At 45.1% G+C, this 25,146-nt stretch overlaps 1 protein-coding gene across 1 annotated transcript in view; it reads right to left on the reverse strand.

Moving 5' to 3' along the window:
- The window catches only part of LOC120032142 (death domain-containing protein CRADD-like), a 30,993-nt gene extending 11,324 nt beyond the window's left edge, over nucleotides 1-19,669 (reverse strand). The window contains exon 1 of the mRNA XM_038978104.1: nucleotides 19,045-19,669. Within this exon, the coding sequence (XP_038834032.1) occupies nucleotides 19,045-19,423 (379 nt within the window). The 5' untranslated portion in view covers nucleotides 19,424-19,669. The remainder of the gene's footprint in view (nucleotides 1-19,044) is intronic.
- Nucleotides 19,670-25,146: the final 5,477 nt, after the last annotated feature.

Raw genomic sequence — 25,146 nt, forward strand, 5'->3', positions numbered from 1 at the left:
CCACCCTTGGCAACGCACGACCAAGGAAAACAAGGCAGCAGCACAAGGCGCTCTCCCTCTCGGCCTGTCCCAGCATGAATTTACTGCTCTTTATCAGGCCACAGCCGCACCTCTTTACTCCCAGTCAGGGAAGCCTCAGACTATGGCCCCAGCGTTAACTCTCACTATACAATGCCTTCCATGTTCACAGCTTTAACTCACACTACACCCTCCATGAGACAAATAGATAAGCTCCTAAGAACAAGCTACAATGAAGAATACAGTTAAACTCACGTTATCATGGCCTGGCTAAACGTGCCAAATAGCCTAGATAAGGTCCTTCTAAGAACAAGCTACAATGACTTAGCAATAATATATTTTTAACTCTCACTTTACAATGCCCTAAACATGCCAAATAGATAGGGTACTTCTACAAACACACTACAATCTATTTGCTGGCCAGGGTTGTACCACTGTGAAGGTTGTCGTCTTGATAATCGGTGTACGATAATAACATGTTTTCAATGGCACAGGAGATAAAAAGGACAATCTAGATTAGATAATGTTCCCGATGGTCATATCTGATCACCATGGCAACAGGTGACTAACAATGGGAGAAGAAACATTTTAGTCAAACATCTTCAAATCTGCTCCCATTTAGCCATAGCCTCCTGTACATGATAAGGTAGGCGGCAAGGTTTCCGTTAGTCGGTTAATGCTGGCTTTTGGCAGATAAAAAAAATGAAAAGCGGATAATGTTGCTGGCCAAATTGTCCGGGACAAGAAAAAAAAAAACATTATTTTGGCAAAGGATTTAATTAATTGATGGAAATACCAGTCCATTTACACTAACTTCAAAGGAAAATATACTTCATAGGCTAATAAATCCTCAAGCTTCTTGGAAATTGTCGAGAGTGTGCTTTATTTTTACTCATGCAAAAGACACAAGGTCCTCATAGGGGACTTCAGCTAAGTGTACCCTGATTGGATAAAAATTGGTGAAGATAGTGTTGATTATCCCCGTTTCCAGTATGCCCGGCGAGAGGGGATTCTTTTTCCAAAACAGAGTAAAGATGGCGCCTTCTTGAGGACAAAGTAACGAGGCTGATGCACATCGCAAGCTGCTTCAAGGAGTTTGACAGTGTTGACTTCCCAACAGCAGTGGCTCACTTTGAGAAGGCCAAGGTTTGGCACAAACGCAAGTAAATTTGAGGCAAATTGTGTTAGTCCGGCCCCAACCTAGCAGTTCTGCTGCCGCCTTAGGCAAGATCATCATATTCCGCCCTCGTCATGTACAGTTGAAGTCGGAAGTTTACATACACTTAGGTTGGAGTCATTAAAACTTGTTTTCAACCACTCCACAAATATCTTGAATCCCAGAACAGCAGCAAAGGACCTTGTAAAGATGCTGGAGGAAACAGGTACAAAAGTATCTTTATCCACAATTAAACAAGTCCTATGTCGACATAACCTGAAAGGCCGCTCAGCAAGGAAGAAGCCACTGCTCCAAAACCACCATAAAAAAGCCAGACTACAGTTTCCAACTGCACATGGGGACAAAGATCGTACTTTTTGGAGAAATGTCCTCTGGTCTGATGAAACAAAAATAGAACTGTTTGGCCATAATGACCATTGTTATGTTTGGAGGAAAAGGGGGGATGCTTGCAAGCCGAAGAACACCATCCCAACCGTGAAGCACGGGGGTGGCAGCATCATGTTGTGGGGGTGCCTTGCTGCAGGAGGGACTGGTGCACTTCACAAAATAGATGGCATCATGAGGAAGGAAAAATATGTGGATATATTGAAGCAACATCTCAAGACATCAGTCAGGAAGTTAAAGCTTGGTTGCAAATGGGTCTTCCAAATGGACAATGACCCCAAGCATACTTACAAAGTTGTGGCAAAATGGCTTAAGGACAACAAAGTCAAGGTATTGGAGTGGGCATCACAAAGCCCTGACCTCAATCCCATAGAAAATTTGTGGGCGGATCTGAAAAAGCATGTGTGAGCAAGGAGGCCTACAAACCTGACTCAGTTACACCAGCCTTGTCAGGAGGAATGGGCCAAAATTCACCCAACTTATTGTGGAAGGCTACACGAAACGTTTGACCCAAGTTAATCAATTTAAAGGCAATGCTACCAAATACTAATTGAGTGCATGTAAACTTCTGACCCACTGGGAATGTGATGAAAGAAATAAAAGCTTAAATAAATCACTCTACTATTATTCTGACATTTCACATTCTTAAAATGAAGTGGTGATCCTAACTGACCTAAGACGGGGAATTTTTACTAGGATTAAATGTCAGGAATTGAGAAAAACTGAGTTTAAATGCATTTGGCTGAGGTGTACGTAACCTTCCGACTTCAACTGTACAGTGTGAAGATTTGGAATGGATTGATAGACTAGAATAATGTTGTGTATCATGCGCAATTGGTGCACTCCAGTTGACCTTATTCAGTAGCACTTGGTAACAAAACATCGTTGCCAACTATTCACATCAGAGAGTTGCAATCACTAGGCAGCCAACTGCCTATATTAGGAAACAGTTGTTATCATTAAGCCAAGTACACCAAACATTAGGACCAAGGTGTCAAAGGCGTTCCACAGGGATGCTGGCCCATGTTGACTCCAATGCTTCACACAGTTGTGTCAAGTTGACTGGTGGACCATTCTTGATGCACATGGTAAACCGTTGAGCGGGGAAAAACCTATCAGCGTACCATACCTCATTCAAAAGCACATACATATTTTGTCTTGCCCATTTACCCTCTGAATGGCGCACACACACAATCCATGCCTCAATTGTCCCAAGGCTTTAAAAAAATACTTCTTTAACCGGTCTCCTCTTCAACACTGATTGAAGTGGGTTTAACAAGTGATATCAATAAGGGATCATAGCTTTCACCTGGATTCACCTGGTCAGTCTACGTCATGGAAAGAGCATGTCACACATGACAAGTCACGACATTTCAAATTACAATAAACATTTAACATCATCCAGAAGCACTGTAAAAAGAGAGATCATTTGAGCTTTGGAAACAAGTGCTTTCATAAATGCATGGCGCGGGCCTCATTTCACAAGAACATTGTAAAGTAAGCTCTCAATGATTGCCGGTTTTATAATTTCTTCACTTTGTTGATTAGGCCTAATTAAAACGTTCATGCTAAATTAAATGAGAGGCCTAGATTGTATTTGAAAACCGCTGTGTTTTGGTATTTATTAATTAAAATGTTAATGCAAATAGCCATCAAGACAGGTCTTTCGAAAGTTATATTATACTTTGAAGTTGTGTTTAATTACGGTGTAGGTGACTTGTTCTTCTAGGCTAAATGTTATTTAATTTTTTTAATGATATTCATTTGATTTATAGCAGAGATGAAGATGCACATTTCTATTTACAGGCTCATTTCTATTCTGTTATGATTTACAATAAACAAAAAAAAACTGTGTTGAGCACCTTGTCTGAACGCCCTAATGCATTACGCCCCCAATACATATGGATGTCCGGTAAATTTATGGGACGTGCGGTAAATTTCTCAAATGTCCGGTAAATTAAAAATCTTGCCGGTCAGGTTGTCCGGCACCAAATTGTCCTAATGGAAACCCTGGTAGACAGCTAGTCTAATTCTCCTGTCACACACTGTTCTGTGTAAGAGAGAACCTACACAGCATTGGCTCTTAGCAGGCAGTGCAGGAAGAGGTAAAGCTATAATGCAGGGGTGGGCAACCCTGATTGGTGTCACACTTTTTCTCCATCCCTAGCAGACACAGCTGATTCATCAAAATGCATTCTAAACTGAAGATCATGATTAGGTGATTGGAGTCAGGTGTGTTAGCTGGGGCAGAACGGTGACACCAATCAGGCCCTCGAGGACTGGAATTGCCCACTTCTGCTCTAACGACATGTTAAGTTATGATGAGAGGACATATAGTACCAGCATCTATCCAATCAGGTGCTTACAGGAATCCCTTACTGGTGGAGACCAGAGACCATGGTAACCTGAGAGCTGATAGAGGGATGCATGTCTTCTGTGTCACTGCATCAGCAGAGGAGCAGGAGGGAACAGGTAGTGACAGCATGTGATCCAAACAAATACACTGATGGCAATAACATTTATTTAATACAACCCTGTGTGTGTGTGTGTGTGTGTGTGTGTGTGTGTGTGTGTACTGGGCAGCGAGTGAAGCAGAGACGAGGTAAGGGTTATTGAAAAACAGATAATACCATCATGGTTTCCAAGGCAACCCACCAATGTCCCCTGTTGCCATCATAACAGGAGCGGGGGAAGCTGGGGATAAACGCAGAGCTCATCCATACATTTATGTGAATTAGGCCAAATGATTCAGTGAGAGAGGCCTGTATACAATGCATGAAATCCTTTTCAGGCTAAATGATCCTTTTCAGAACGCCAGACTCTCCCCACTGTGTTCAATCAGGTAGAATAAAAGCCTTTAGAAAGTGAAGGCTCTCGTTCTCTCCTCCACCTGAAACGCTCTACTTGCACTCAGTTCTCTGTGCTGCTGCTTCTAGGAAATCTGAGCAGCTTCTTTTCTCTTTCTTCCCCCTCCCTGTCCATCCCCCCCACGTCTATTTATTACAATCTGAAAAGTTGGGAGGGGGTCAGCACAGGAGGGCGAGAGAGAGAAAAGACAAATGGCTTTGATTAAATATTTTTCCTAGAAAGGAGGATGCAGTGTGTGCCTGACCTCAGTGCTAGCGCTGAGAATGAAAACAGCTTTCAGGGAAACCAGGCCTGCGAGAAACTCGACACAATCACGCCTTAGACAGTCCCAAAAACAGACTTTTTCCTCGCCATCTTCCCTTTTCTGCACAGATACTGTACATTCAAAATAAAATGAAGGCTTCCAGTTATAATGTATATGGTTAGGCCTACATGTGTTCCACACCATCACATGTTGAAATGTCGAAATGTTTAGTATGTGCCAAAGAAAAAGCTACAAATCATTTGTTTTGTCCAAACAATTCATACAAAAGTATAGCTGGGCGATATGGCCCAAAAAATCTTCTTAATTTTTATTTTATTATGGCCGATTCACGATTTACTGTGTACGTCGACGTTTTCGCTAAATAAGCTTTGATGCACAATTAAAGATAAAAACACTATTTCAAACTGTCAGGAATAATCAAATTAATTCAGTGGTTGTGAAAGTATACCTAGGCTAACTATAAGCCTTCCACAACCATAAGACCCACTAATCATTTTAATATTTTAACCTGCTTATTTTTCTGACTTTCATGAAAATGCAATTTTTTGTAACAAATTTAACCAGAACCCTGCACATCCACTAATACATTTATTGTAGCAGGCATTATAGAAAAGTAACACTCTCCCAAGCACAAGCCCATGTGCTTCATATTTCAAGTCTAGGCAACTTGGATATGTTTGCTTGCTAACAAGGTAGAACAGTTGAACTGTTATGAACACACCCTCTGGTCCGTCTCCAACTGTTTGAACAACAGCCTGTTCATTTTGTTTAGATGTTGAAATCAAGTGTCTTACCGGGATAAGAACATACTTATTTCTCAGAATGAGAATGAGTTGCCAATTCCTTATGTGTATTTTGCTCATTGCACATTCATAAAAACACATACACTAGACAGCTAGCACACAAAAGTATGTGGCTAAAAAGCTCCTAGCGGTACATGGTACCACAATACCACACGCGGCAGAAACTGAGCATACATTTCCCAAAACATGCTCATTGATATTCTCATTTTAGTAGGTTCTGCTCTGTTCTACATTTTGGTAGTTGAGACATAAAAAAGGTATTGTTAGAAAGGTCATCTATTACAGTAAAATAATGTCTGAGCGTTTCGGTGTCAATATGACCGATTCTGTTGGACCAAACCTCAAATGCTTATAGCGAGTTTAAACTGCATGTCGTGAGAGAGGAATTAGTTATCTTTCGCATTTGTTGCAAGTGGCAGGGGCTTGGTGTCTGTGAGAGTGGGAAGGTACACAGTGCACACAGCACAGAAGGAGCAAAGGAGACTAGACCAAAAAGACACAGAAAACTCAAAAACAAACATAGATTCTTGTGACACAATTGAAACATTGCGCTAAAACATTAATTTTAATTAATTAGATGTCACCCAGCCCTATACAAAAGTAGTAGTGGCCCTCAGTCCTCTGATCCTCATTACTGATTGGGTCACTAGTCTGCAGGCATTACAACACAGTCAACTAACATACTAACGTCATTCTTGGCAGTAGCTAGCTGCTACTGGAAACCACGTAGTTAAATTCCATTAAATAGAATTTGGGATTTTTTAAATAAATCATGAATAGTTGGTGATACCAACTACCATACATTTTAAAAAAACATTTTAATGAATGAAACCATGGCGTTTTGGTATTAGTGGCCTTCAGATAAGGACACGGATGCCAGTGACCTCCAGGATGGTTTTATAGTGAGTTTACTGACCTTTTATTCACAAAAAGTTGCATGCAAGAGAAAAACATGAGGATCGATTTAACAAAACAGAGCTAGAGTAAACATCCACCAGAATGAGATGTTTACACGTCTTGATCAAGTGCCAAAGACGATGTTTGTGCCGTATTTCTGGCGCCAACCTTTTAAGGTTGTAATGCTGTTGCCATGTGGACAATCTAGGATGGCTTTAGAACAGAGTAGTCCACTCTATAAGCGTCATTTAATGTGTTGCAATTGTGCCTGTGCTGTCTATCGCGTTTATAATAGAAGAAATGTGGTGTCACGCAGGATTCCAATTAGTGGAAGTCTCGAGGTTCTGCTCGCCTGAGTTAGAATACTTCATGATAAGCTGTAGAACATACTATTTACAAAGAGAGTTTATCTATTTTTCCTAGCTATCATTTTACCACCACAAGCCGATGCTGGCACTAAGACTACACTCAACGAGCTGTATAGGGCCATAAGCAAACAAGATAATGCTCATCCAGAGGCGGCGCTCCTAGTCACCAGTGAAAACTGAAATCCATCTTACCTAATTTCTACCAGCCGGTCACCTTTGCAACTAGAGGCGAGAAAAAAAACACACAAAAAAAACAAACTCTAGACCACCTTTAATCTACACACAGAAACACAAACAAAGCTATCCATTTGGCAAATTTGACTATAACTATGCTCCTAATTCCTGTTTACAACCAAAAACTCAAACTAAGTACCAGTGACATGCTCAATACGGAAGTGGTCAGATGAAGCGGATGCTAAGCTACAGGAATGTTTTTCTAGCACAGCCTGGAATATGTTCCAGGATTTATCTGATAGCATTGAGGAGTTTATCACAGCAGTCACTAGCTTCATTAATAAGTGCATCGACAACGACAACGTTTCTTGTAAGCGTCCAGATTTGTGTCCTCCTTGAAAGCGGCAGCTCTAGCCTTTAGCTCAGTGCGGATGTTGCCTGTAATCCATGGCTTCTGGTTCGATATGGACATATGGTCATGAGGGGGTCATGACCATATGTCCATATCGAACCAGAAACCATGGATTACAGGCAACATCCGCACTGAGCTAAAGGCTAGAGCTGCCGCTTTCAAGGAGGACACAAATCTGGACGCTTACAAGAAATTCCGTTACGCCCTCCAACGAACCATCAAACAGGCAAAGCGTCAACACAGGACTAAGATTGAATTCTACTACACGGGCTCTGATGCTTGTCAGATGTTGCAGGCCTTGCAAACTATCACAGATTACAAATGGAAACTCACCCGCGAGCTGCCCAGTGACACAAGCCTACCAGACAAGCTAAATGCCTTCTATGCTTGCATCGAGACAAGCAACACTGAACCATGCATGAGAGCACCAGCCGTTCCGGATGACTGAGATCACGCTCTCCGTGGTCGACGTGAGTAAGACATTTAAATGGGTTAACATTCACAAGGCGGCAGGGCCAGAAGAATTACTAGGACGCATTCTCATAGCATGCACTGACCAGCTGGCAAATGTCCTCACTTACATTTTTCAACCTATCCCTGACCCAGTCTGTAATACCTACATTTCAAGCAGACCACCATAGTCCCTGTGCCCAATAATGCCAAGGTAACCTGTCTAAATGACTATAGCACCATATCACTCACATCTAGAGCCATGAAATGCTTTGAAAGAGTGGTCATGGCACACAACATCATCCCAGATACACTGTACCCACTCCAATTTGCATACCGCCCCAACAGATCCACAGATGATGCAATCTCTATCGCACTCCACACTGCCCTTTCCCACCTGGACAAGAGAAACACCTGTGAGAATGCTGTTCATTGACTCCATCTCAGCGTTCAACACCATAGTACCCTCAAAGCTCATCATGAAGCTAAGGACCCTGGAACTGGACACCTTCCTCTGCAACTAGATCCTGGACTTCCTGACAAGCCGCCCCCAGGTGGTGAGGGTAGGCAACAATACAGCCGCCACACTGACCCTCAACATGGGGGGGCCCCACAGGGGTGGGTGCTTAGTCCCCTCCTGTACTCTGTTCACCCACAACTACGTGGCCGTGCACGACTCCAAAACCATCATTAAATTTGCCTACGACACGGTGGTAGGCCTGATCACCGACGATGATGAGACAGCCTATAGGGAGGTCACAGGAGATCCCTCAACATCAGCAAGACAAAGGAGCTGATTGTGGACTACCGAGCACACCCCCATTCACATGGACAGGGCTGCTCCCCCCATGGACCTTCTACCCACCTGCTGCTCCCCCCATGGACCTTCTACCCACCTGCTGCTCCCCCCTATGGACCTTCTACCCACCTGCTGCTCCCCCCTATGGACCTTCTACCCACCTGCTGCTCCCCCCATGGACCTTCTACCCACCTGCTGCTCCCCCCTATGGACCTTCTACCCACCTGCTGCTCCCCCCTATGGACCTTCTACCCACCTGCTGCTCCCCCCTATGGACCTTCTACCCACCTGCTGCTCCCCCCTATGGACCTTCTACCCACCTGCTGCTCCCCCCTATGGACCTTCTACCCACCTGCTGCTCCCCCCTATGGACCTTCTACCCACCTGCTGCTCCCCCCTATGGACCTTCTACCCACCTGCTGCTCCCCCCTATGGACCTTCTACCCACCTGCTGCTCCCCCCTATGGACCTTCTACCCACCTGCTGCTCCCCCCTATGGACCTTCTACCCACCTGCTGCTCCCCCCTATGGACCTTCTACCCACCTGCTGCTCCCCCCTATGGACCTTCTACCCACCTGCTGCTCCCCCCTATGGACCTTCTACCCACCTGCTGCTCCCCCCTATGGACCTTCTACCCACCTGCTGCTCCCCCCTATGGACCTTCTACCCACCTGCTGCTCCCCCCCTATGGACCTTCTACCCCCTGCTGCTCCCCCCCTATGGACCTTCTACCCCCTGCTGCTCCCCCCATGGACCTTCTACCCACCTGCTGCTCCCCCCATGGACCTTCTACCCACCTGCTGCTCCCCCTATGGACATCCTACCCACCTGCTGCTCCCCCCATGGACCTTCTACCCACCTGCTGCTCCCCCCATGGACCTTCTACCCACCTGCTGCTCCCCCCATGGACCTTCTACCCACCTGCTGCTCCCCCCATGGACCTTCTACCCACCTGCTGCTCCCCCCATGGACCTTCTACCCACCTGCTGCTCCCCCCATGGACCTTCTACCCACCTGCTGCTCCCCCCATGGACCTTCTACCCACCTGCTGCTCCCCCCATGGACCTTCTACCCACCTGCTGCTCCCCCCATGGACCTTCTACCCACCTGCTGCTCCCCCCATGGACCTTCTACCCACCTGCTGCTCCCCCCATGGACCTTCTACCCACCTGCTGCTCCCCCCATGGACCTTCTACCCACCTGCTGCTCCCCCCATGGACCTTCTACCCACCTGCTGCTCCCCCCATGGACCTTCTACCCACCTGCTGCTCCCCCCATGGACCTTCTACCCACCTGCTGCTCCCCCCATGGACCTTCTACCCACCTGCTGCTCCCCCCATGGACCTTCTACCCACCTGCTGCTCCCCCCATGGACCTTCTACCCACCTGCTGCTCCCCCCATGGACCTTCTACCCACCTGCTGCTCCCCCCATGGACCTTCTACCCACCTGCTGCTCCCCCCATGGACCTTCTACCCACCTGCTGCTCCCCCCATGGACCTTCTACCCACCTGCTGCTCCCCCCATGGACCTTCTACCCACCTGCTGCTCCCCCCATGGACCTTCTACCCACCTGCTGCTCCCCCCATGGACCTTCTACCCACCTGCTGCTCCCCCCATGGACCTTCTACCCACCTGCTGCTCCCCCCATGGACCTTCTACCCACCTGCTGCTCCCCCCATGGACCTTCTACCCACCTGCTGCTCCCCCCATGGACCTTCTACCCACCTGCTGCTCCCCCCATGGACCTTCTACCCACCTGCTGCTCCCCCCATGGACCTTCTACCCACCTGCTGCTCCCCCCATGGACCTTCTACCCACCTGCTGCTCCCCCCATGGACCTTCTACCCACCTGCTGCTCCCCCCATGGACCTTCTACCCACCTGCTGCTCCCCCCATGGACCTTCTACCCACCTGCTGCTCCCCCCATGGACCTTCTACCCACCTGCTGCTCCCCCCATGGACCTTCTACCCACCTGCTGCTCCCCCCATGGACCTTCTACCCACCTGCTGCTCCCCCCATGGACCTTCTACCCACCTGCTGCTCCCCCCATGGACCTTCTACCCACCTGCTGCTCCCCCCATGGACCTTCTACCCACCTGCTGCTCCCCCCATGGACCTTCTACCCACCTGCTGCTCCCCCCATGGACCTTCTACCCACCTGCTGCTCCCCCCATGGACCTTCTACCCACCTGCTGCTCCCCCCATGGACCTTCTACCCACCTGCTGCTCCCCCCATGGACCTTCTACCCACCTGCTGCTCCCCCCATGGACCTTCTACCCACCTGCTGCTCCCCCCATGGACCTTCTACCCACCTGCTGCTCCCCCCATGGACCTTCTACCCACCTGCTGCTCCCCCCATGGACCTTCTACCCACCTGCTGCTCCCCCCATGGACCTTCTACCCACCTGCTGCTCCCCCCATGGACCTTCTACCCACCTGCTGCTCCCCCCATGGACCTTCTACCCACCTGCTGCTCCCCCCATGGACCTTCTACCCACCTGCTGCTCCCCCCATGGACCTTCTACCCACCTGCTGCTCCCCCCATGGACCTTCTACCCACCTGCTGCTCCCCCCATGGACCTTCTACCCACCTGCTGCTCCCCCCATGGACCTTCTACCCACCTGCTGCTCCCCCCACGGACCTTCTACCCACCTGCTGCTCCCCCCACGGACCTTCTACCCACCTGCTGCTCCCCCCACGGACCTTCTACCCACCTGCTGCTCCCCCCACGGACCTTCTACCCACCTGCTGCTCCCCCCACGGACCTTCTACCCACCTGCTGCTCCCCCCACGGACCTTCTACCCACCTGCTGCTCCCCCCACGGACCTTCTACCCACCTGCTGCTCCCCCACGGACCTTCTACCCACCTGCTGCTCCCCCCACGGACCTTCTACCCACCTGCTGCTCCCCCCACGGACCTTCTACCCACCTGCTGCTCCCCCCACGGACCTTCTACCCACCTGCTGCTCCCCCCACGGACCTTCTACCCACCTGCTGCTCCCCCCACGGACCTTCTACCCACCTGCTGCTCCCCCCACGGACCTTCTACCCACCTGCTGCTCCCCCCACGGACCTTCTACCCACCTGCTGCTCCCCCCACGGACCTTCTACCCACCTGCTGCTCCCCCCACGGACCTTCTACCCACCTGCTGCTCCCCCCACGGACCTTCTACCCACCTGCTGCTCCCCCCACGGACCTTCTACCCACCTGCTGCTCCCCCCACGGACCTTCTACCCACCTGCTGCTCCCCCCACGGACCTTCTACCCACCTGCTGCTCCCCCCACGGACCTTCTACCCACCTGCTGCTCCCCCCACGGACCTTCTACCCACCTGCTGCTCCCCCCACGGACCTTCTACCCACCTGCTGCTCCCCCCACGGACCTTCTACCCACCTGCTGCTCCCCCCACGGACCTTCTACCCACCTGCTGCTCCCCCCACGGACCTTCTACCCACCTGCTGCTCCCCCCACGGACCTTCTACCCACCTGCTGCTCCCCCCACGGACCTTCTACCCACCTGCTGCTCCCCCCACGGACCTTCTACCCACCTGCTGCTCCCCCCTATGGACCTTCTACCCACCTGCTGCTCCCCCCACGGACCTTCTACCCACCTGCTGCTCCCCCCACGGACCTTCTACCCACCTGCTGCTCCCCCCTATGGACCTTCTACCCACCTGCTGCTCCCCCCTATGGACCTTCTACCCACCTGCTGCTCCCCCCTATGGACCTTCTACCCACCTGCTGCTCCCCCCTATGGACCTTCTACCCACCTGCTGCTCCCCCCTATGGACCTTCTACCCACCTGCTGCTCCCCCCTATGGACCTTCTACCCACCTGCTGCTCCCCCCTATGGACCTTCTACCCACCTGCTGCTCCCCCCTATGGACCTTCTACCCACCTGCTGCTCCCCCTATGGACCTTCTACCCCCTGCTGCTCCCCCTATGGACCTTCTACCCACCTGCTGCTCCCCCTATGGACCTTCTACCCACCTGCTGCTCCCCCTATGGACCTTCTACCCACCTGCTGCTCCCCCTATGGACATCCTACCCCCTGCTGCTCCCCCTATGGACCTTCTACCCACCTGCTGCTCCCCCTATGGATATTCTACCCCCCTTCAGACATTTATCATTGTTACAGTTGTAAATATGTATATTATTATTTCATTCCCCTTTTTGACCTGCACTGCGTATGGCCCTTTATTATCTGTCACTTTATTACTACACTGAACAAAAATAAACGCAACATGCAACAATTTCAACAATTTTACTAAGTTACAGTTCATACAAGGAAATCAGTCAATTGAAATAAATTCATTAGGCCCTAATCTATGGATTTCACATGACCAGGCAGGGCCGCAGCCCACCCACTTGGGAGTCTGCGGTTGTAAGGCCGGTTGAACGTACTGCGAAATTCTCTAAAACAACGTTGGAAGCAGCTTATGGTAGAGAAATTGACATAAAATTCTGGCCACAGCTCTGGAGATTCTTGCAGTCAGGGTGCCAATTTCACACTCCCTCAAAACTTAAGACATCTGTGGCAATGTATTGTGTGACAAAACTGCACATTTTAGAGTGGCCTTTTACTGTCTCCAGCACAAGGTGCACCGGTGTAACGATCATGCTGTTTATTCAACTTCATGATGTCACACCTGTCAGGTGGATGGATTATCTTGGCAAAGGAGAAATGCTCACTAACAGTAAACAAGTTTGTGCACAATATTTTAGAGAAATAAGCTTTTTGTGCGCATGGAGAATTTCTGGGATCTTTAATTTCAGCTCATGAAACATTGAACCAACACTTTACATGTTGCATTTATAATTTTGTTCTGTATAGTTATAAACTCAGCAAAAAAGAAACGTCCCTTTTTCAGGACCCTGTCTTTCAAAGTTAATTAGTAAAAATCCAAATAACTTCACAGATCTTCATTGTAAAGGGTTTAAACACTGTTTCCCATGCTTGTTCAATGACCCATAAACAATTAATGAATATGCAACTGTGGAACGGTCGTTAAGACATTAACAGCTTACAGACGGTAGGCAATTAGGGTCACAGTTATGAAAACTTAGGACACTAAAGATCCCTTTCTACTGACTGAAAAACACCAAAAGAAAGATGCCTAGGGTCCCTGCTAATCTGTGTGAACGTGCCTTATCCATGCTGCAAGGAGGCATGAGGACTGCAGCAATAAATTGCAATGTCCGTACTGTGAGACGCTTAAGACAGTGCTACAGGACGGACAGCTGATCGTCCTCGCAGTGGCAGATCACGTGTAACACCTGCACAGGATTGGTACATCCTAACATTACACCTGTGGGACAGGTACAGGATGGCAACAACAACTGCCCGAGTTACACCAGGAACGCACAATCCCTCCATCAGTGCTCAGACAGTTTTCTGAAAATAAACGTAGTTGACAGTGAGAGGAAGTTTCTTTTTTTGCTGAGTTAATGCATATATCTGCATTGTTGAGTAGAACTAAGCATTTCATTATTAGTCATTGGGCCGTGACAGTCTTGGAATTTGAGGTTAAGGTAATTGTCCAGGCCAATGTACAGTCGTGGCCAATAGTTGAGAATGACACAAATATTAATTTTCACAAAGTCTGCTGCCTCAGTTTGTATGATGGCAATTTGCATATACTCCAGAATGTTATGAGTGATCAGATGAATTGCAATTAATTGCAAAGTCCCTCTTTGCCATGCCCATGAACTGAATCCACAAAAAACATTTCCACTGCATTTCAGCCCTGCCACAAAAGGGCCAGCTGACATCATGTCAGTGATTCTCTCGTTAACACAGGTGTGAGTGTTGACGAGGACAAGGCTGGAGATCACTCTGTCATGCTGATTGAGTTCGAATAACAGACTGGAAGCTTCAAAAGGTGGGTGGTGCTTGGAATCATTGTTCTTCCTCTGTCAGCCATGGTTACCTGCAAGGAAACACGTGCCGTCATCATTGCTTTGCACAAAAAGGTTTTCACAGACAAGGATATTGCTGCCAGTAAGATTGCACCTAAATCAACCATTTATCGAATCATCAAGAACTTCAAGGAGAGCGGTTCAATTGTTGTGAAGAAGGCTTTAGGGCACCCAAGAAAGTCCAGCAAGTGCCAGGACCGTCTCCTAAAGTTAATTCAGCTGCGGGATCGGGGCACCACCAGTACAGAGCTTGCTCAGGAATGGCAGCAGGCAGGTTTGAGTGCATCTGCACGCACAGTGAGGCGAAGACTTTTGGAGGAAGGCCTGGTGTCAAGAAGGGCAGGAAAGAAGCCACTTCTCTCCAGGAAAAACATCAGGGACAGACTGATATTCTGCAAAAGGTACAGGGATTGGACTGCTGAGGACTGGGGTAAAGTCAATTTCTCTGATGAATCCCCTTTCCGATTGTTTGGTGCATCTGGAAAAAAGCTTGTCAGTTGAAGACAAGGTGGCGCTACCATCAGTCCTGTGTCATGCCAACAGTAAAGCATCCTGAGACCATTCATGTGTGGGGTTGCTTCTCAGCCAAGGGAGTGGGCTCACTCACAATTTTGCCTAAGAACACAGCCATGAATAAAGAATGGTACCAACACATCCTCCGAGAGCAACTTCTCCCAACCATCCAGGAACAGTTTGGTGACGAAAAATGCCTTGTCCAGCATGATGGAGCGCCTTGCCATAAGGGAATAGTGATAACTAAGTGGCTCGGGTAACAAAACATCAATATTTTGGGTCCATGGCCAGGAAACTCCCCAGACCTTAATCCCATTGAGAACTTGTGGGCAATCCTCAAGAGGCAGGTGGTCAAACAAAAACCCACAAATTCTGACAAACTCCAAGCATTGATTATGCAAGAACGGGCTGCCATCAGTCAGGATGTGGCCCAGAAGTTAATTGACAGCATGCCAGGGCGGATTGCAGAGGTCTTGAAAAAGAAGGGTTAACACTGCAAATATTGACTCTTTGCATCAACTTCATGTAATTGTCAATAAAAGCCGTTGACACTTATGAAATGCTTGTAGTTATACTTCAGTATTCCATAGTAACATCTGACAAAAATATCTAAAGACACTGAGGCAGCAGACTTTGTGAAAATTTATATTTGTGTCATTCTCAAAACTTTTGGCCACGACTGTACATCGTCATAACAGTTCATGAGGGGGGTTTCAAAAAAGGGAGATCACAATTCTGTTTGCACACTTGTTTACATGGATATGTGTCTTAATAAAACCTATTGAAACAAGCCATTACACTTCGTTATTATCATTCATGTTATTACGTATAAATATTAATCAACAAATTAAGAAATGCCAGGTTGGAGAGGATGTCGCATTTACCGTGTCAACTTTTCTGCAAATCATTTTTTTTTTTTTAACACAGTCCTATTTCATTCAAACCAAGTCTGATGGATTCTCTCCCACTTCTGCAGAACTATTAGCATAATGTCACAAACCCTGATCCTGTGGTCATTCGAAGGTCGTGGCATTGGCATATGTTCTTCAAAGAGGACGCCGTAATGAGAGAAATAATATAGCCTAAGCTACTGAAAATCTGATTTTTACAAGATTAAAATCATGACAGGAGCATTTGATTGTTATTTACATTTTTAAATGTAACTTTTATTTAAACTAGGTAAGTCAATTAATAAATTCTTATTTACATTGACGGACTACACCGGCCAAATCCGGACGACACTGGGACAAGTGTTTGCCGCCTATGGGACACCCAATCACGGCCGATTATAAAACCTGGAATCGAACCAGGGTGTATGTACTGTCGTCTCTAGCACTGAGATGCAGTGCCTTAGACCGCTGTGCCACTCTATAGGCCTATATTAAAGAGCTGGAGTCCAGACAGGCTACTTTCTGAATGGACATATAGGCCTATAGGAGTCAGTGAACTCTCACATGCACATCCCTGTAAAAGCACCCGTCAATAAAAGACAACAGCATATGCCAGACAAGAGCAAATATTACTAATTTCCTTAAAACGTGTAAAAAATTTAATAAAACTACAGTAGGCCTGCCTTAGGCTTTCTGAAAGTAGGCTATAAGATAATGAATTGACAAGGAAAATATGAAGGGGACAAGCTACGCTATTGTATGAAGTGGAAATTGACCATCATTAAAATAGAAACAAATCAACGACCATAGCCTATTTATCAGCGACAATGATTATCAAGGGGGAGAGTGTTTGGAAAGATTTTTCAAATACTGTGAGGAACTATTAAAAATGTGAATGTATGTAAAAAAAGAAAAAAGACTGAGAAGCTCAATTTATTAGTGGCGGTGACTTAAAAGCTCTCCACTTTGATTTTATCCGCTATTGAACACAGTATATTCCGTCTTAAATTTTATCGATTATTAACGTTTTAGGATACCTAAAGTTGGATTAGGAAAGTTGTTTGAAATGTTTGGACCAAGTTTACAGGTAACTTAGATAATTTGCAGTCATGTTGGGCAAGTTGGAACCGGCGTTTTTCTGAATCAAACACGCCAAATAAATGGACACTTTGGGGATATAAAGAAGCAAATATCAAACAAAAGGACCATTTGTGTTGTTTCTGGGACATTGGAGTGCCAACAGAAGATCTTCAAAGGTAAGGCATGAATTATATCGTTATTTCTGACTTTCGTGCCGCACCTCCCTAGTTGAAAAATGTTTGTCATGCATTTGTATGATGGTGCGCTGTCCAGATAATCGCATGGTTTGCTTTCGCCGTAAAGTCTTTTTGAAATCTGACATGGTGGCTGGATTAACAAGTAGTTAAGCTTTATTTTTATGTATTACACTTGTGATTTCATGAAAGTTAAATATTTATAGTATTTTGTATAATAATTATAGTAATTTGGCGCTCTGCCATTTCACCGGATGTTGTCAAATCGATCCCGCTAAAGGGATTTGATCCCTAAGAAGTTTTAACAACATGGGCATCCATAAAAGTGCATTGGGGGCCGACACTGTATAGCCTAGGCTACTATTCTACTTTGTGGAGATAGGAGGGTGGCAATTCGTCCAGGACCAGGCCTGATCAGCGTTGATTAGTCTATAAATTAAGAAAAGATTCCGTATCAAATTATACCATGCCAGGTTGGAGAGAATTGGCACATGGTCCATTTGACACAACATTAGCGCATTATAGGCCTCAGATCCAGAACAACCTTGACTGAGACAAATCCAACCTTTTTTTTTTTTAAAAGAACACCAATTTATTTATTTACTAGCAAGCAATGAAAATGTGCATTGGATAAAATAAATATTAATGTACTGAAATACCATAGCCTATAGAGCTCTACACCCCCTGCACATCTAACAGATTAGCTGCTGGAACATCAAAGGACCGTTGGAAAGAGGAGGAGATGTAGAACGTTTAATAGACTAATTTAGCTAAACAATTTATTATAATCATTAGTGAAAACTCCTGCTATTAGGTCAAATGTATCTACATGAAAATAATTGTTTTTCTTTTCATCCTAAAATGAATGTAGGCCTATTTAAACAGTTCTGACGGTTATTTTATTCAATTATCGTCACAGCCCTAGTTAGTCTACACCAGTTTACAAAGCATTTGAAGGATAAAATGTGATTAGGAGCAACATTCAATTTCAAAGCTATTTTCTATAGTTTCTCAGAATACAATGGATTTCTATGTTTTTAAGAGTTAGAATTTTGGATGGATGCCATGTTGACGCCAAACCAGAATGGTATTATGGAATGTTTGTGCAAAGAAGAGTCACTTTTTTGTGTACTATGCATGACATATTGCAGTTATTGTACAGATACATTTTAGGGAAATAGGCATAAAACTGCAAACCAATGTTAGAACCACAGAATTATGGGAATTAATTAAGGGCCTTTCCACCCACACACTATGCCTTTGAAACTCCCTGACAATCTCAGGACTGGTCAACATGTTGGGGAATTCAAAGCAGGCCTTTAAGACTAATCTCTATGGGCTGGCTTACCCTTCCTCCTATCTAATTGTTGCTTTCATGATATGGTTATATTTTATTTTAACATTTCTGTTCTTTATATTATCAAGTTTATTTATTTTATACAAGAATAATCTAAAAGTGTATAGTAAAAAGTGCTTTACAAAAGATAATACATTAATATTGTTAAATTCTTTATAGTAATTATATTTCTATGGTTACTAGTGCTTGACTTGGGCAGAAGCCTCAAATGTTCTACTACTGGAGTTCCTGCACGTCTTATAGAATATTAGCATAAAAGTATTGCAGAGTTCACCTAAACATAAACAGTACCTGCACTCAAAAATAAGTACCAGCACCCATCAGTCCAAGCCCAGCACTGGTTTGAACTATGTTGGTTGGTTCTAGCTACCTATTATATTTCTATGGTATTTTGTCTGTACTAATAAATGGCCATTGAAAATCTAGCCTAACGTTAGTTTGACGTCAAACACCTGGCAACAGTCTCACCTGTTGGACTTTGCCCAGGTACGTTGGGTTGCTCCAAGTTCTGGAGTAGCTCGTCTCTCACCCAAGGAAACTCTTCCTCCAGGGAATTCAGAAATGTACCAAACGCCCGCGGACCTCGGGTGGGAAGGATATCCAGCAGTCTCAACGTCTTCTTCTTGTTGCCTATTTGGGACTGAATCTCGTCCACCTGGCTCTCTGTTAAAATGTTCTCCTGGTACAGGAATTGAACTATGGTGTCATCAATTAAAATTTGATTGGACAGGTCCAGCCGGTGTTTCCTGAGTATTTCTTTGTGCCTCGGGTCCATAGTTGTCATGAAATAACTAGCTAGTCGTACATAATGTCTACAAACATATATTTCGTCAAATGAACCCACCATAGCCAATATTTATTGGCAAACATTAGCTAGCTACATCAGCTAGCCAGCTAGATCGCCTTCATGCGACGTTGGTTTGCTGCTAACGTTAACTGCAGCATATACGCAAAGATTTCTTGTTTTTGTTGTCACAACGTGAACAAAAACTAACCTTATTACATGATTAATTTCATGTCAACTGTCATTCCTCTTGTTTTACAATAACTTTCGGCACGCTCATCTGCTTAGTTCCTCTTCTTTGGGATTGGGTTGGCGGATCACACCCAACTTTTACGGCGCATACAGCGCCACTTATTGTTCTGGAGTGTGAGGACAGTCACAGCCTAACTACATAAAATTAGCTTCATTAGTCCTGTTCCTTTAAGAAAGTAACATAGAACCCTAGACACCACTTTCCTCCCCTCACTACACCACTCATACCCCAACCCCGTCCAGCCTCTCTAACCATTTCACATAATCTCTCCCTATCTACGTCATACAATTCACAAAATATCAACACATGCTCCACTGTTTGCTCCACTAAACACTCACACAGGCCTGTTCCATGTCTCCCTATCATCCACAACGTGGCATTCAAATCCGTGTGCCCAGACGGTAGTCTACGCCACACATCATCCTCTCACCTAAATCCTCTCTCTCCACCTCTTCCTTTACTGACCCATGCACAAGATAAAATTGCCTCCCATTACCCACTAGCATCCCGCTACATTTGCCAAAAATCAAGCCCTTTTGCCCGGATCAAGGATTTAACTTCCCTGCAGCCCAGCGGGACCTGAATATCTACCCCCGCTCTCCTCACAGCACTCTTATCCACCACATCGACCATCTCATTTAGCCACCACACCCACATTGGCGGTAACCCAGCAAAAGCTTACCACCACTCCCATCCTCTGCAATCCTATTAACAGCACCATCATCTCCACAAACAAGTCTCCCCTATCTGACCTGCCTGTCTTCACACCACTCAACACTGCAGCCGAATCAGAGCAGATCACCTCTCTGAGTGGTTTCATCTCCTCCGCCCATCTCAAACCTAGAATCATGGCCATCAACTCGGCCGCATACACTGACACATAGTCAGTTAACCGCTTACATACTCCAACATTGAAACCTGGGATATACACCCCAGCCCCCACCCTACCACTGACTGGATCCTTTGAACCATCTGTATCTATCCTTATTAAAAACAAATAATACCGATTATCTATATATCTCTCCACACACCAAATAACATCCCCACCCCATTCTCTCCTGCCCTCAATCATATCCACATCTAAACTTGGTTTCGGAAACAGCCACGGAGGAACGTTCTCCAATGCAATTGCCGGCCCGTTTACTTCCTCATCAGGGGCACAGCTATGTAATGTCTGACTAAACTTGAGCCAAGTGGTCTTTCCTCTCTGATGGCTCTTCCCAAAAATATTCTGTCTGTGGCATAATTAACATGTCTCATGTTTGTCTTGCAAACAATGCATTTACTAAATGTCAATTTTTTTCTTTTACTTCTGAAAAACAACATTGCTACTGGATCTATTTGATAAGAAATAGATTCTACAAAAAAAACTACAATTATTTTTTGCTTTTATGGCTGCCTTTAAACAGGCAGCCCAATTCGAGTCTTTTGCCCAATTATGAGCAAATGATCAGAACTGGGCTGTCTGTGTAAATAAACAGCTTTAGACTGATTTCTGTGTCAACAATAAAACAAAACCGTTTTCATTCTTATTAAACTAAAAACAGTGTAAGTTGTGCTTGAAAGGTATAAGGTGAGGGAGCCGAAGCCTTGAGTATAAATCCCTGATGGGATCCCATGTGACATCAGTTAATGAGTTAAACCCATGTTGACAGGCAGGCCTCTATGTCATCATTGTCATGTTAATCTGACCTGCCATTTTCAGTTACATCTGAAACCTCATGTCCCATCCGTGTGGCAATGTGCAGTGCCAGTGCAAAGCATTTTAACTCTCAGAACAGTGTCCAGTCTAAAACCTATATGGCTGCAGAGCCAAGCCAACATAATTACATAAGAATGCAAACAGAGACAAAGGAACATTTCTGCATCTCTGGTGCTTAACGGTGTTTATAATACTACAATAATAGAGATGAACTGCACAATTAATATAAAACTTTCAAATGTGTCTAGCTGCACCCAGTTCTGCATTACTGAACCATGTCCAGATATAAGATCAGCTCTGAAACTCATGTCCCAACTGATCTGTTGAGGCTGTTACCAGGCTTCATATTTGCATGGTAGACTTGGATATGAATGACAAGAATAAGTATGCTGTATTTGCCTTTTAAATATCCCAGTAATAATAACGGATACCAGAACAGGTTGGACCGGTGATTGATAACAGAAAGCGACTGACAGGTTTACAGTGAGAAAAAAAAAGCCCTAGTGACCCGGTGAGAGCTTTGTAGTCAACGACAGGCATCAGCTCTAGTAGGTCTACTTACTCTCCCTTCAGGGAGTGTCAGATAGCTTCCCTACAGCTCAGCAGGGGAAACCCTGGCCCTAACCCATGGTCGATATGACAATTGACAACCTTGTTCCAAGTATTCTTCATATTCAACCAATCATCAACGGTCTTACCTTTGAGTCCTGATTGATACAGTAGCTCTTCCGTTTCAGCCATTACAACAAGACTTTGTTGAAGTCTGCAGCTGTCTCGGATTATGAAAGCAGGAAGCAATGTGGAGGGAAATTGACAATTTCTGTAAAACAAACCTGTTATATAACCTGTTCCTCTGTCATGTAATGAAGCAAGTGTTATGCCTCTTAGTGATGTATTATAAAAGTAGTTGACAGTAGATGTGCTTTGCAGGTGACTTGAAGTATATAACACAAAGAGACAAGGCACACACATTATCAAGATGTAATTGGTTAGTAATCAGTTATGAATGCAACACATATTGACATATTCCAAAGCTGCCTCTCCAATAGCACTACTTGCCCCTTATCAAGGTTTGTTCTTGGACCCAGTAGATTTCTCAGAAAAATTATTTCTGCTACTGTCTGCACAGAAAATCAGTCCATATTGAGTGTTCAGGTAGTGTTACCAAACAGGCAGGTTTTCCAGCCTGCTAAATTTAAACCTTTCTCCCCGCTTACTGGGGATAATGGTGTTTGGACTGAGGAAGGTGATAACCTGCAGGTACAGCAGAACACATCCCTACACTACCGGCCTTTCCATCATGCGACCGCTACAGAATGAACAGTCCCTATAGAAAGTGTAGGCATGGGCACAGGGATTTAAGTCTCATTCTGCACCACAAGCAGAATACGATCTAATACCCAGCCTGATCTCATCAAACCAGCGCTAGCTAGGACGGCCCAGAGCCAAGCAGGCTGCAGCCCCTGTGCCCCACACACAGTGTGTTCTTTCAGAGGGTAAGCCACTGTACTGTGAGCAAGGATGTATCCAACATGCACTACATAAAGCTGAACAATGCTGCAGGTGGAAATTTAACATATAGCCTACTGAAGCACTCAGTTCTTTGAGTCATAGGAAATTGCTTCAATTCAGTCTGCTCCAATCTGCACCTTTGAACAGCATTTTGCATCTGCTGCTAAGGGGCATATTATTTCAGGACAACTCAACATTACAGAACATTCATTTACAGAAATATTTTCTGCAGAACAGACATGATTGATGATTCTCTGTCTTGCATCAAATTCTATCCGCTCCATTTCTATCTGCCCCAGCCAAGTCTAAACGGCGCATCCTGCTGTAGAAGCCGCAGGAATGCAACCAACTAACCCACAGAGACCAGCGCTGTGTGTGCCGGCTTGTTGCGAGCCAAGCCAGGTCTCAGTAGCAGGAATCGATTGTTTTAGTGGCCGGTGGGAAGGTTCTATTATGTTTAATTTCAAACAAAAACAATAGACTGGGGCCTCATCCCTATGCCCCCTCAAAGTCGACCCAACCTCTTGCCCCAGAGCATACAGCTAAATTTAAACTAAAAATAACCTTCACACAGAGATAGGAAGTCTTAAGTTTTATTTTTCTGGTTTCCTCAGAGAAAACATTACACTTGTTTAAGCACCTTATGAAAACAGTAAATGTCATGATCATGTATCAAGTGGAGGTCGACCGATTAATCGGAATGGCCGATTAATTAGGGCCCATTTCAAGTTTTCATAACAATCGGAAATCGGTATTTTTGGACACCGATTTGGCATTTTTTTTTTTTTTTTTTACACCTTTATTTAACTAGGGAAATTGTGTCACTTCTCTTGCAACAGTCAGAGTATATGCAGCAGTTTGGGCCGCCTGGCTCGTTGCGAACTGTGTGAAGACTATTTCTTCCTAACAAAGACAGCCAACTTCGCCAAACGGGGGATGATTTAACAAAAGCGCATTTGTGAAAAAAGCACAATCGTTGCACGACTGTACCTAACCATAAACATCAATGCCTTTCTTAAAATCAATACACAGAAGTACATATTTTTTAAACCTGCATATTAAGCTAAAAGTAATCCAGATTAGCAGGCAATATTAACCAGGTGAAATTGTGTCACTTCTCTTGCGTTCATTGCACGCAGAGTCAGGGTATATGCAGCAGTTTGGGCCGCCTGGCTCGTTGCGAACTAACTTGTCCGAATTTTATGTAATTATGACATAACATTGAAGGTTGTACAATGTAATAGCAATATTTAGACTTAGTGATGCCACCCATTAGATAAAATACGGAACGGTTCCGTATTTCACTGAAAGAATAAACGTTTTGTCGTCGAGATGATAGTTTCTGGATTCGACCATATTAATGACCAAAGGCTCGTATTTCTGTGTGTTATGTTATAATTAAGTCTGATTGATATTTGATAGAGCAGTCTGACTGACAGATGGTAGGCAGCAGCAGGCTCGTACGCATGAATTCAAACAGCACTTTCGTGCGTTTTGCCAGCAGCTCTTCGCAATGCTTCAACTATTGAGCTGTTTTTGACTTCAAGCCTATCAACTCCCGAGATTAGGCTGGTGTAACTGATGTGAAATGGTTAGCTAGTTAGCGGGGTGTGCGCTAATAGCGTTTCAAATCGGTGACGTCACTCGCTCTGAGACTTGGGAGTAGTTGTTCCCCTTGCTCTGCAAGGGCCGCGGCTTTTGTGGAGCGATGGGTAACGATGCTTCGAGGGTGGCTGTTGTCAATGTGTTCCTGGTTCGAGCGAGGAGAGGGACGGACGCTATACTGTTACACTGGCAATACTAAAGTGCCTATAAGAACATCCAATAGTCAAAGGTATATGAAATATAAATGGTATAGAGAGAAATAGTCCTATAATTACAACCTAAAACTTCTTACCTGGGAATATTGAAGACTCATGTTAAAAGGAACCACCAGCTTTCATATGTTCTGAGCAAGGAACTTAAACGTTAGCTTTTTTACATGGCACATATTGCACTTTTACTTTCTTCTCAAACTGTTTTTGCATTATTTAAACCAAATTGAACATGTTTCATTATTTATTTGAGGCTAAATTGATTTTATTGATGTATTATAATAAGTTAAGTGTTAATTCAGTATTGTTGTAATTGTCATTATTATAAATAAATAATAATCGGCATCTGCTTTTTTGGGTCCTCCAATAAATCGGTATCGGCGTTGAAAAAAATCATGATCTGTCGACCTCTAGTATCAAGAGTGATTTCTGGAATATTCTGCGAGAATTGTTCACACTGAACCTTTTATAAATTGAGAGAATGACTCAAACAATACACAGGAGC

This window comes from Salvelinus namaycush, chromosome 38 (assembly GCF_016432855.1).
Source record: "Salvelinus namaycush isolate Seneca chromosome 38, SaNama_1.0, whole genome shotgun sequence".
Lineage (NCBI taxonomy): Eukaryota > Metazoa > Chordata > Actinopteri > Salmoniformes > Salmonidae > Salvelinus > Salvelinus namaycush.